Source organism: Stegastes partitus, unplaced genomic scaffold, assembly GCF_000690725.1.
Source record: "Stegastes partitus isolate 25-593 unplaced genomic scaffold, Stegastes_partitus-1.0.2 Scaffold224, whole genome shotgun sequence".
NCBI classification, from domain to species: Eukaryota; Metazoa; Chordata; class Actinopteri; family Pomacentridae; genus Stegastes; species Stegastes partitus.
This window is the reverse complement of record NW_007577955.1, coordinates 213,057-226,104: the sequence shown is the minus strand read 5'-3', so window position 1 is coordinate 226,104 and position 13,048 is coordinate 213,057. Positions and strand designations below refer to the sequence as shown.

The following is a 13,048-nucleotide window of genomic DNA, read 5'->3' as shown; positions in this document are numbered from 1 at the left end:
ATTGCTGCAAAAGGTTGTTCAACAAAATATTAGTGTACGGGTCCCATGTTGTTGTTGTTTGTTTGTTTGTTTGTTTGTTTGTTTGTTTGTTTTTAATATTTCTGTTGAACCACAATTCAAAAGCAATATCATTATTTTCATTATTCTTTGTATTTATAATTACTTTTGTTAATTTTCACTTAATTCAGTGACAGCTGTTTTTTTCCTTCTTTAATGGGAGGAAATGAATACATTTGAGAACGACTTTACGTCCGTGCAGATGTATTCAGTTTAGTTTCAGTGATCAGAGGTTTGTTTGTCGGTGATCACAGATATGTTTTTGTTGTTAAGTTTATTTTTTAGTGTTTGTTTTTAATTGTTCATCAGAAGAAATACTCGGCTATTCGTCTTACTTCTGTTCTGTCATATTAAAGGCCAGTTCTAATACTTAACACACACAATCACAGACTCTGACATGGTGATAATGCAGAATTCTATGTTTATTAGAAAGATTTTCAACAAACATTTCGTCTTTTTACAGAGGAACTGCAGAAGTGTAAAAGTACTACAAAATGCAGCTGAACCCAGGGGATTAAAATAAAGTTTACAGGTGTTTCCAGAGTGTTTCACAGGTCGGACTGCCACCTGGCAGCCAGTCTCGCAGTCTGCCAGCTCAGCTCCACCTTCATACCATCATTCAACTGGGTACTTCATCATAATGTCACGATGAAATGGGGAAACAGCAGCCGCCATCTTGGATCAAAGTCGGCTGGTTGTTAGCAGGAGACCCAAGATGGCAGCTTGACCAGACACACACATTCTGAATATATGCAGCCCAAAAAAAAAGAAAAAAGAAAAAGAAAAAAAGACACTGTACATTGACTCTCCATTCTAATGTGTTAAACTATAAAAAGCAAATAAATGTACATATCAATCTAAACAAATGCAGGGCTCTTTTACAGGTCTCAAAGACAATAAAAATAAATCTGTGATTCTATAGTCTTATTTTCAACATTCACCTGTTCTTTCTTCTTTTATTGCCGAAAAAAATATCTATATGTGTTTAATTGAGATTCTCAATAAGAGCTTTTTTTCTGCTCTGCTGTTCCTTTTCAAATAATGCGCTATTTTTTTATGTTTTTCAATATTTAAATGGTCTCGACAACAATAAAGCTCTCTTGTACATACATGCATCGTGCAGTGTTTACCTGATGCCATTTATACAGCGTGACTCATTCGCAATGTCTCATCTTTTTGCATACGTGGATGAGGAAGAAGTGGAGAGCGGGGAAAAAAAAAGAAGGTTAAAAAACCTGCAACCCAATCTCCTCCAGCCACACTCGTCTCCTCGTTTGTTTTCCTCTCATCCCATCTCCCCTATCTTCACCCTCTCCTCCTTTCCTCCCCTCCTCCTCTTCTTCTTCTTCCTGTCCCGGTGTTTTCCTCCGTCAGGGAGGCCTCAGTTCCACAGTTTGAGGAAGCTGTCCCAGGATCCTGTGCAGACGCCCATACCGTCATCAGGGACGCCGGTGCAGCTCACCCTGTTGTCATGGCCGGACAGCACACCTGAAAGAGGAGGAGAGGAAGGATAACATTAGACAGTATCGAAAAAGAAGGAAAGGAGAGGAAAGAATCACAGGAGAAGGAAGGATGAGTAAACAAAAAGAACAAAATGAAACCAAAAGAGAGAAAATGTAAAAGAAAGAAGAGCAGAAGGTAGCATTGAAAAGGACAACAGCATTGAGAGGAAGGTAAGAAGAAGGCATGAAAATGAAAGGCAAAGAGAGAAAAGAAAGAAAAGGAGAAGAGAAAGCAAATGAAGTCAGTAAAGAGCAGAAAGTAAAGGAAAGATGACTAGAAATGATGAGGAAAAAAGTTAAAGGAGACAACATGAGGAGACACTGAAGGAGATGCAAAAAGAGACTACTGACTAATCACAGTTGATCACGTCACATTTTTATTTTCACACATAAATGCATGCAAATAAATTACAGGTCCATGTGCATCGTGAAACTGCATCAGAAAAGCTGAATATAAAGCTCTTTTTTTTTTTTTTAAAGCTCTCTGTTAACGAAGATATTAGACATTAGTTTTTTTTAGACTATGAAAACTTTGCATATGAGGCCCCATTCCAAGCATTTTGAAACATCCATCCATCCATTATCTATACACCGCTTAATTCTCATTCGGGTCGCGGGGGGGCTGGGGTCTATCCCAGCTGACTTAGAGCGAAGGCAGGGGACACCCTGGACAGGTCGCCAGTCTATATTTTCAAACATGCAAATTCTAAAATTTAGCAGTTTTATGTTGCTGATTTAATATTTGCCGCAATAGCTCAGTAGGTTGAGCTGACACTCCCCGTATCGGGCAAGAGTCCTGATGTGGAGGTCGTGAGTTTGAATTTGGCTCACGGCTGATTCCATTTGGGGCTGCAAGGTGGTGCAGTTGGTTAGCACTGTTGCCTCGCAGCAAGAAGGTCACCGGTTCATGTCACAGTGGGGTCACCGGGATCTTTCTGTGTGGAGTTTGCATGTTCTCCCTGTGCAGCGTGGGTTCTCTCCGGGTTCTCTGGCTTCCTCCCACAAGTCCAAAAACTTGTTGAGGTTAATTGGTGATTCTAAATTGTCCGTAGGTGTGAATGTGAGTGTGTTTGGTTGTCTGTCTCTAAGTGTAGCCCTGTGATAGACTGGTGACCTGTCCATGGTGTCCCCTGCCTTCGCCCTAAGTCAGTTGGGATAGACTCCAGCCTCCTCCGCGACCCTAATGAGCATTAAGCGGTGTTTCGATGATGGATGGATTTAATATTTGTCAGTCATTGAGAGGTTAAATCACAAACTGAAAACGCAGCTTCTTACCTTTGGTGTTAACATCTCTCTCTAGTTTCAAACTACCATCAGCCTTCACTCTCATAAATCAGATTTATCTTGACTCTTGTTTGTCAGTGCAAATAAAAGTTTTGATTTTTTGTAAAGCACCACTCACCAACTTTCTCTCCCTTCAGTGAGTCCCAGATGTGGCAGTTGAAATCGTCGTAGCCTGCAAAGATAAGGCGGCCCGAGCTGGACAAAGCCAAAGACGTGACGCCAGCGTTCAGGCTGGTGTCCTGGTAGCCGATCACTTCCTGGTCAGAGCGCAGGTCGTACATCTTGCAGGAGCAGTCGTCGGAGCCTGTGATGACGGCATTCCCACTGGGGAAGAACTGAAGCGGAGAAAGAAGAAGAACAGTTTGTGGCTTGCATTTGTTTTTGCAAAAAGAGTTTATGTGACCTTCAGGCGCCCGCTGCTCCATCACATCGCCTCAGTGGGTTATATAAAGAACAGGTGTTGGTGAGAAATGCTAGATTTCTGCCTCCATGCTTTTGTTTGGGGATGCATTACATCATTGGCATGGACAAGTGGTTAAAAACATGATTGTTCGTTGAATGTAAATGTCTACTTTCAATTTAAAGCCACTTCCTTTCTCATGATGTTTTTTAAGCAAAAACTAACAACTAAGGTAATTCTATATCGATCTGTGAAGAACCAAATGCTGCTTAGTTACAGGAGCGGCCTCTAAAAGTGTCTGCAAGTCATTCTCTACTCATCCAAACCCCAGTGCAGACGCTCTGACAGACAGGCAAATTATTTCTGGTGTGTGTTTTGTGTGATCCTCACAGCAATGGCGTTGATGTCGCTGGTGTGTCCAGAGAAGGTCTGCTTGCAGGCGCCGTCCCTCACGTCCCACAGCTTGGCCAGAGAGTCGCAGGCTCCGGAGATGAAGGTGTTCATGTCGGGGGACAGGGCCAGCGACATGCAGTCTCCAATGTGGTTGGTGAACATGATCTTCTGCTTGCCAGTCTCCAGGTCCCACAGACAGCTGGGCGGGAGAGAGAGAGAGAGAGAGAGAGAGAGAGAGAGAGGTATTAAAGCAGTGGGAAAGTACACAGGAAAAAATGTCAAATTAAAGGTTAGACTGGGTTTTAAATTAGCCTAGTTATGCTCATTGTTTCAACTCTATTATGTATCTGATTGACCTGTAAAAACTCTCACAAGTGGAGTTTATGATGATTATGATTGAAATTTTTGAATTTGTTGTTTTTTTTTGTATAATAATCTGTACAGTTAGTCTCATTGTTTCTCAGCTTTATGTAGGTTTTTCTCAAATCTATTCTGTACCACGTCCCACACTTTTGACTAATGAAAACACTCACAAATTAAGCGTAAGATAAAGGTTTGAGAAAAGTGGTTTGTTTGTTCTCAAAGGGAATCTTTGAATGTGTTTGGTATTAACTTTAGTTTTCAAAAGAATCAGGTATCTTATATAATCAATAAAAATGTTGGGTTTTAATCTTAATATTTACATTTTTCAAGTAATTTTAAACTTAGTAATCCATGGCTTTGGTGACAACTCTCAGCACAACTACACAAAGTAATGAAACCTTTGAACTTTACTCTTGTGGAATTCAGTATCTGTCCCTTAGAGTTGCAGTTCTGTTGTGTTTCTTCTGTGTTGGTTCTAATCTCTTATATGTAAATCACCAACTTGTACGCTGTCCTTTCAAAGTGTGCTGTGACAGTTTGAGGACGTTTCAATTTGTCTAACCACAAAATGCAAACAAATCCAGACCCATAAACCTACCAGGTGGTGTCACCGGAGGCTGTAATGATCTCGCTGTCACTAAGGAAACGGCAGCAAGACAGGTAACCTGAGCGGAAGAAAGAGTTTCATCAAATGTCAGTACATTCCATTTAGTGCTTTGTTATGATATAAACTTCAAACTGTCCTTCAAAACCTCCTCACCTGTGTGTGCGTCCAGCTCCCTGAGGGTTTTGGGGCTGGCAGCCTTGATGTTGTAGACTGTGCATATGTTGTCCAGACCACCGCTGGCCACCAGGTTACCAGAGGGGGCAAAGGCGACGCTCATCACCCAGGCAGACTTTAGTGGGACGGCAACCAACTGGAAGGTGGAAATTTTTGTTTACAAACTGCTGCACATCCAGTATCAGAGTTTAATTTAGATGGGCTGATTCAACCTTTACTTCAGAATGGAATTTGAAGCAACAGCGACAACTTAACTCACTGCAGCAATCCAGACTAATCTAATGTCAGGATGAGAAGCTACTAAGGGTATTGTGAGCTACTGCGGCCAGTCACAGCCTCAGTTTAATTCCTTTGACTAAAATATAAAAAAATAAGTCACTGGACTACATAAGATTAGAAAAGAAAGATGCATTTTGTTTGGCAGGTCAGAGTTTGACAGCTGCATTGTAAATAAAAAATAAAAAATTGCAAACAGCCCAACATCATCATTAACATTACAACTGATTTACACACTAACTAGTTAAATAAATTAGCTTATTGAAAACAATTCTTCTGATTTGTCTCTTAAATCAATTTAAGTTATCTTAAAATTTACCAAGTCAATTCACTTCACTTTACTTGACTCTGTATTCTGTGTAGGACACTTTAGAAGTTTGTTGCATCATGAATATATAGCAGAAACCCACAATAAGTGATAGTGATTGTGTCTTATAGTCTACATTACATGAGGTTTACTTATAGTTTGTGCAGTACTTTTTGCACTCCATGGATAAAACACCTCTAAATTGGATTAAATTGAATTTATTGACTGTTTTCCTCCCACCTTGTTTCCTGTGAAGCAGTCCCAGACCAGCAACTTGCCATCCTGTGATGCGCTGACCATTTGCCTGTGAGAGACCAGAATGTCAGTGTGTTTGGAATCTTTCGCATTTTAAACTTGAAAACTAAAAAAAAACCACTATGAAACCATAATATTTCCCGCTGGATGCCACTAATGAAGCCTCACTAACTGGTAGGTAGAAGTAACATGTTTTGCAGAGACATATATTTGAAATTTTTGCTTCCTTTCTGTCTGAGTATTTTGTAGATTAACTTCTTTCTGCAGCTCCCCCTGGTGTGTGGATGCCAACATCTACAGTTTGTCAACGTGAAACAAGATGCTCATCAACTAAAACTGAAGTCTAAATTATGCACTTTCTGATTAACAAAAGTATGTGTACATTAAAACCTTCGTACTTTTACATTTTAGACTGAAATTTGGTACACTTGTGTACAAGATGTGCGGAAACCAGAAAATGTAAAATATAAGTAGATTCACGATTCATATTTTAGCATACTGTAAAATAAATTAATGAATAAATCTTCATTTACAGAATTTTCCCATTTTATTGTACAGATTTTAAATGGGTTTTAGTCCATGACAATCTTAACAAAATTACAAAGAAGATTGAGAATTTATGTCTGATGTGAAATAACTCAAAATGTCATTTTTAATGTTTTGTTTTGTTTTATTTTTAAGAAAAATATTTTTTGGACATAAAAATACATTTATTATTGTTTCCTAAATATTTCCTTTGCATTTAACAGATTAAATAGTTAAATTCAAGTTTAACACTTTAAAAATATTTTTAAAATTAGATACAATTAGTGACAGTTAACAGCAAAATAACTGTAAGTTCTGTATTATGGAAAATTACAGTATTTCAAGAGATGCTTGCTTTCTGTTATTTTTCAGAATTTCTTTTTTAATTTTTTAATTTAAATCTATTTATTTTTGACAATACAGCTGTGAGAATTTATATTTGTAATTTTTATTTAAATTTTTCTTTGCAGTGTATATTGACTGTCAATCAAAAACAAATCAGTGCAAAACTATGTAGAAAACTATGTCGTCAGTGTCCTAAATTTTCATGTAGATGAATGAAATAGGTCACTAATACTCACAAATTTAATGTTACAAGAGTCTTCTTCAGTTTTAACCCTTTAACTGTGGTTCTGTGTGATAACAATGACTGCAGAAAGGAGTTTTATCTCCTGGTTTCTGTAGAGCCTGTGGTTCTTTTTTTTACCAATTTTAAAAACAAATACAAATGTTATTGTTTGGCTCTTTCTTTATCTGAACTGTGCGAGCCACAGCAAATTCTTCAAGCATTACTGAAATCTAAGACAAATAAACAGATATTCTGTCCAGAGAGAGAAGATGGCAGGATTTAAAGGTCAGAAGTGCTGTTTCTCTTCCTCTCCCTCCACTGACACTTTAACTAATTTCTGCCTCTGCTGTTGATGTTGTCGGACAGACGTGCTCTTTTCCTGCCACTATGAGTCAAAATGTCTTTTAAAAGAAGAACTCCCTCCTCGTCCTCACCTGGAGTCAGCCGACCAGTGCATGGCATAAATTTTGGCCAGATGACCCTTGAGTGTCTTCCTGAGTTTCAGCTGGACTCGGCCCACAGAGGCGACACCGCCGGCTGCTCCAGACATGGTGTTGTCATTCACAGCCTTACGGGCGGCCTGGTGGGAGAACAGGAACATCACAGAGGAGAGAAAAGAGGGAGAGAGTTCTGTTTCTTTATTTCTGACACCCATGATCACATGAAAGCAAGACGTTATTGTGCAGCAGCAGCAGCAACTATATCAGCAGTAGTGGTAAAGGTAAGAAGTGTATGCGATTTAACAGCTGTAAAACTGTATCTTTTAACAGAAATTGTCCACACTTCTAATTTTATGACTTGGAACGGTTTAGAGATTTATTGTAGGTCAGTACTTTTATGGAAATATAGACAAGTTAATTTTTTAAAAATGATTTACAAATTTTTTTTTTGTCATAAGTTGCTATCACTGCAGATAAATCAACTATCATAAGTTTTATTTTTTGTTTTTTTATTGCAGTTTGTTATTGCAGATATACTGTTACATTACATAAAGAGTCTTATATTGTCTGTGTAGCGACATCATTGCATAACAGAAAATGCACTGTTTTTACTGTAGATTATAGCTGTTGCATAGATAGTGCAGATGTAGCATTACATGACAACAAATGTCCCTTTGTTAATAATGGAGTTACCACTAAATAACACAAAATGGTCTATTTTTCCACTAAAGATAGATCATTAACAAAAACAGAAAATTTCCACTTTTTTTTTTTTTATACTTCAGAATCATCATTGAAATATTTTTTTAAAGTCCTGTTGTTTTGTTGTTTGTTTGTTTAACTGTGGGCATGAATTAACAGAAAATGTAGTAAGTAAAGGACAGGTAATGAGCTGCCAATGCACCATCAAAAAAAGACATTGTTTTATATTACACTGTCACAGAAAGTGTCTCCTTTTTCATGGACACACCATTATTTAATTAACAGAACATCTGTGTTTTATAATGACAAACACCAGGTATTTTTTCTATTATTTTACGGATGAATGATTGATTTTTAAAAGCATCAGTGGGAAAAGTGATAAAGTTGATAAATGCATCAAGTTAATGTTCTGTATGACCCTTGTCCACTGCCAAGCACATATCCTGTAACAGTGATAGTAATGAGGACTAATGGTGGTTAGTGATAGTAATAAAGCGACTAACTATATGGTGTTTAGTCCACTTTACAACCTGTGTGTTGAAACCATGTCTTTCCAGTTTTGGTGATTTTAAAATGAAACATTTTCTTTAAATTGCTAAATAAACCAGTTTAAAGCCACATTAGGGACTTTTAAAAAAATGTCAGAATTGGGAAAACTGTTCTGTTTCACATTCTTTTTTAACAAGTGCTCACCTCAATCTGTGCACGGAGGCCATCGCACTCCTTTTTCAGTGCATCCATTTCAGCTTTCTCAGCTGCCATGGCGACGGTTGCTAGGGGATGTTACTGGCAAAAGCGAAACTGTCACTCTAAAACAGGAGACAGAAAGAAAAAACACAAAGCTTGTTTACTCTTCTGGAACAGTCTGACATTTGTAACCCAGATTTTGTTGTGCATGGATTAGAAAGATTTGCAGATGCAGAATAACAGAAAACCTGTGAGAACGCCGCTGCCTGTTGCTGCATCGAAGGCATTATGCAAGCTGTCTCCTGACATGTAAAGCTGTGGAAGTCCTCACGTTTGACCCTGACAGCTTAAGCCTGCAGTAAATTGCAGCCCAGGTACATCGAGATCCAGCCTGAATATCACTCAGTGACCCTGATACCTCCAACTTATACTAACTCTTACCTAGCACTTAGATTGCTGCTGCACCATTAAGTCTAGAGCAAAGATTAGACACATAGGCTACAGGTGTAATCCGTCACTCAACCAAAGTTGCTCTTATGCTGGTTTCAGGTATGATGCACAGAGGTAGGAAAGCAATTCATTGAAAGTATAATGGAAGGAGAGGCAAGGAGATAAATGAAAACAGCACATTCTATGAATGAAAAAAACCAAAGGTAAAGTCTGAAAATAATTCAAAATGGTAGCAAGAAAGCAAAGAAACTTCTCTCAAGGTATAAAAATACACTTGATGCATAGAATTTAATGTGCAAATTTAGTTTAAAATCAATAGAAGATCAAAATCTTCACTTTTCTCAAACTCTCTCTGAAGCGTGTGGTTTTACATCAAGGTGTTGGATCTTCCACCTTAACAACTTTGTGACCTTCCCATCTTCATTGTCAGCCATTTTGACTTTTAGTTTATATGATGTTTTGGCATTTTAATCCAGATTTTGAGAGAAACATCAACTGCATGACTGTAAAATAATACAGTTTCAGAATACGTTCCACTTTAATTATGTTCGGAGGTCTTCATCTTTGCAAAGTCATCTGTTTGAGGAAGCTACTGAGTCGCTATCCAGAGTAATGTTCACCAATATCAAGAATAAATAAAGTTTTCAGCTGTCACCAGTTATCAAAGTTAAACAACAGCTGAGAGTGACTGTGTCCCACACAGAACCTTTAACTTCTCTTATTTGATGTGTACTTTGCTTTTTTAGGTTGTTGTTGTTGTTGTTGTTTTTTTAAACTTTGACACAATGTTAATTTCTCCAAAAGCCCTGCGTGCAGTAGTGTAATGAATGTTTCTAATGCTCTGTAATAGGATACTGACGTCGTAGTAATTGAATGGCCCCTACGTGCACGACTGTCTAAGGAAGGATATCAGAGGTAAAACCCTGCACCTCCACAAACCAGGGAAATATTAATGCTAATGGTACCCACTCTGTACCAGTCCATACTCTCAAAAAAAGCACAGTTTGTGTTCTATTTCAGTGAGAGTGAACCAAGAACATCAACATATTCAATGGTTTTGACTGTCTACATGTGCAACAGCAACTATAAAGCAGTTTTCAATGGAGGAAACAATAAAAACTTTTACAGATGATGATGAAACTGCTCACCATCAGCTTTTATCAAGCAAAAAATTCAAAACATTAACTCGTTCCAGCTTCTCAAATGTAAGAATTTTCAGTCTTTTTCTCTTTTAAGCCACTGTAGCTTGAACATCTTTAGGTTTTATAATACTCAGCGTACCAAACAAGTAATTCCAAGGTGTCACCAGGATTGAGAATGATGCTTATTTTCCACTATGTTCTTAAATTTTGTACACTGAATGAATAAAAAAAAAAAAAAAACAATTACAAATGGGAAACCCTACATACACCTGTATGTTTTGCCCGACAAAGCCAAAAACATGTGTTTATCAGCAGAGGTCAGGATGAGGCCTTCAGGCAGCTTGGACCTGTGACAGGATTCAGGATGGAGGAAATGGGGGGGTGGGGGGCAACGGCAGCGACGGCGACAGTGTTGAGGGTTTTTGGGGTAGGTTTTCTACAGGGCTTCAAATCCTGGCAGGAGATCTTAAGGGAAGCTTTACCGGTCAAATCTCCTGTCATCCGATTACTGACTGCTCTTTACCTCGGGATCAGGGGGAGAGGAAGGGAGGGCGATGTGGAAGAAGTGGAGGCTCTGAAACCACAAACAGCTCCTCCTCTACCCTCCTCTGATTTGAAGTGCACATAAATATATCTACTGTCATTTCCAGAGCATTTAACATTTTTGCAGTTGCAACCCTAGAAATCCCAATGTTGCAGCAGCAGAGATGTCCTGGATGAGGTTTGGCCTTGTGTGACAGATCAGGCTGCAGCTTACTGCTACCACACCGGAGGCACCAATCCTCTTTGGCAGCTTCGCTACAATCCAAAGATCACCTTCAAAAGGTTTAAAGAATCATTACATTGGATGCAGTCTCATAGGCGACTGATAAATCAATTACTTGCAAGAAATCAGTTTTCTATTAGAAGCTGAAGAAACTGAGTTACAAAACATCTCAGGAGTGTTTAATTAGCTGCTTTGGAAATACAATAACTGCAGCTGCATTTTATGGTTTCACAGAGGCAACAACGTGTTGAAAATCCTCATTAATGCTCAAGTCGTCCATCAAATCTAACAGCAGAGCAGAAGTCCATTTCATGTCTTCCAAATTTAAAAAGCAAAACTCCACATCTCTTTAAACTCTCACAAAGTGAGATGATGCAGCTTCACATCGGCTCCAATAGCAAAGGAACCACCCGGACGACACAATCATAAAAGAAGAAACTCACCTTTTCCCTTTTCTTGTACTGCACTGGTGCAGCTCTTGGCCTCAGACTCCTCCGACTCTGAGTTACTTCCACTTCTCAGCTGCTTTAGATCCCACAGAGGCTCCTCGGACGCTCTCCCCCAGCAGACTGCTAGCAGCTCGACTTGTGGAAAACTCTCTCTTTCTCACTCCCTTCCTCCACAGTGAAGAACAGATGAGGATTGGAGGGGATGAAGGAGATAAGGGATGAAGGGATAAAGCTCAAAGATGGAAATAGAGAGAGGGAGAGAGAGAGAGGGAGAAACAAGGAGAGGGAGCATGGCGAGAGGAGGCAGGTAAACCGATTGGAGGACGAAAATCAGGTTATGAGGTCAAAAGACAAGAGCAAGTGAAGAAACGAAGGAACAAAGTAGGGAGAGAAAGGGAACAGGTGGAGAGGAAATGTGAGAATATGAGGCTGTGGGAGTTACACCTGCTCCAAGCACATCCAAAAGAAAAACAATGGTGGTGTTTGATGTTAGACGTTGCAGCATGTGCAACAGTAGGGAAACAATAATCACTTTTCATTCTTTTTAATCACATCAAATCATTTGCATTTTATTTTTTTGACAAATTTTGGATTTCTTTGTTGCATCTACTTTGATTAATTGATTCTCAGTTCACACATGGATGTTATTGGTGTTCAGTAGTCCCCATTCTTGACATTTCAGCGCATGTTTCCTGTCAGGACGCAGGATGGATAGTCTGGAGTCGAGGGTGACAGGGGGCGAATTGGTTTGTCGGAGCTAATGAGCTGAGCCCAGTTAATCAGGGTCTAATGGGATATCCGGGGACGACCAATCTCGTTAGGGAATTAGAGCAGGTCAGGCTAAACGTGCGTCACACCTGACACACAGCAGAGGCAGTCGCTGAAAAGTGGATCAAGAGTCAAACATTGCCTCCAAAGAAGACCTGTCAGAAGATTGCTCTTTTAACCAATGGATGCAAACTCCTTGTAAGAAAAAACAAACTTCGGAAACACTTCCTCCCTCAATACCAGTTGATGAAAGCAGAAAAGCAGGCAGGAGAGCTCAGATATATTTGATTGCAGGCAGACAGGCAGACCTGCAGGGAGGTTTTGGGTCGAGATGTGAAGCAAAGCAGGTATTGGTCTTCCAGGAGAGATGATCTCGTTCAGTCCGCCCTCTTTGACATCCTGTAATCTGACTTGAAGCTTCAGGGGAGATTTCCTTTTCTTTCTGTTGTTTTTTTTTTTTGTCGCAGGAAAGGTGGGCCGTCAGGAAGTGACACAAATTAGATCTCCAGGGGAACAGTTGGATAGGGATGTCACCTTAGTAGATTTCTCTACTAAGGCACCTAAACAACACATTTTCAGATTTTATGAAAATTTCCTCTAAAATCATTCGTCAAGGTGGGACTGAGCAAAGGAAGGTCAAATATGAATTTTTATTTTATAGAAGTAAACAAAAAGCTTGAACAACAAGTTTGTGGCCACATGAGGGAGCTGAAAATACCACACTGACCTACTGTCACATAAAGTGATATTATTTGAAGGCATGTTTCTGATCATACTGCTGAAAAACTGTAAATGTACTTTTTTGTCTGTATTTTTTAAAAAGCAGACAAATATCCATTAAATTGCAAAATTAGACTGTGAATCTACATGTCCATAGTAAAATAACATTAAAATTATGTAACTCCAAGATAATTATTGATTGCTTGTGGTAAT

General features: G+C 39.1%; 1 protein-coding gene across 1 annotated transcript; it reads right to left on the bottom strand.

Moving 5' to 3' along the window:
* Positions 1-457: 457 nt before the first annotated feature.
* Positions 458-11,410, bottom strand: gnb3b (guanine nucleotide binding protein (G protein), beta polypeptide 3b). Its single transcript, XM_008281134.1, has 9 exons — positions 11,342-11,410; positions 8,547-8,662; positions 7,146-7,291; positions 5,604-5,667; positions 4,760-4,916; positions 4,598-4,664; positions 3,634-3,835; positions 2,962-3,178; positions 458-1,545 (listed from the first exon to the last, which is right to left on the bottom strand). Exons 2-9 carry the CDS (start codon positions 8,613-8,615, stop codon positions 1,439-1,441), a joined length of 1,029 nt encoding a protein of 342 aa, XP_008279356.1. The 5' UTR covers positions 8,616-8,662; positions 11,342-11,410; the 3' UTR covers positions 458-1,438.
* Positions 11,411-13,048: the final 1,638 nt, after the last annotated feature.

Coding starts and splice junctions, on each gene's coding strand:
- gnb3b (XM_008281134.1), bottom strand. CDS start 8,615: ATGGCAGCTGAGAAAGCTGAAATGGATGCACTGAAAAAGGAGTGCGAT. Junction 5,668..7,145: donor CACTGGTCGGCTGACTCCAG/GTGAGGACGAGG, acceptor GGTCTCTCACAG/GCAAATGGTCAGCGCATCAC. Junction 1,546..2,961: donor ACTGAAGGGAGAGAAAGTTG/GTGAGTGGTGCT, acceptor CTCCTCTTTCAG/GTGTGCTGTCCGGCCATGAC.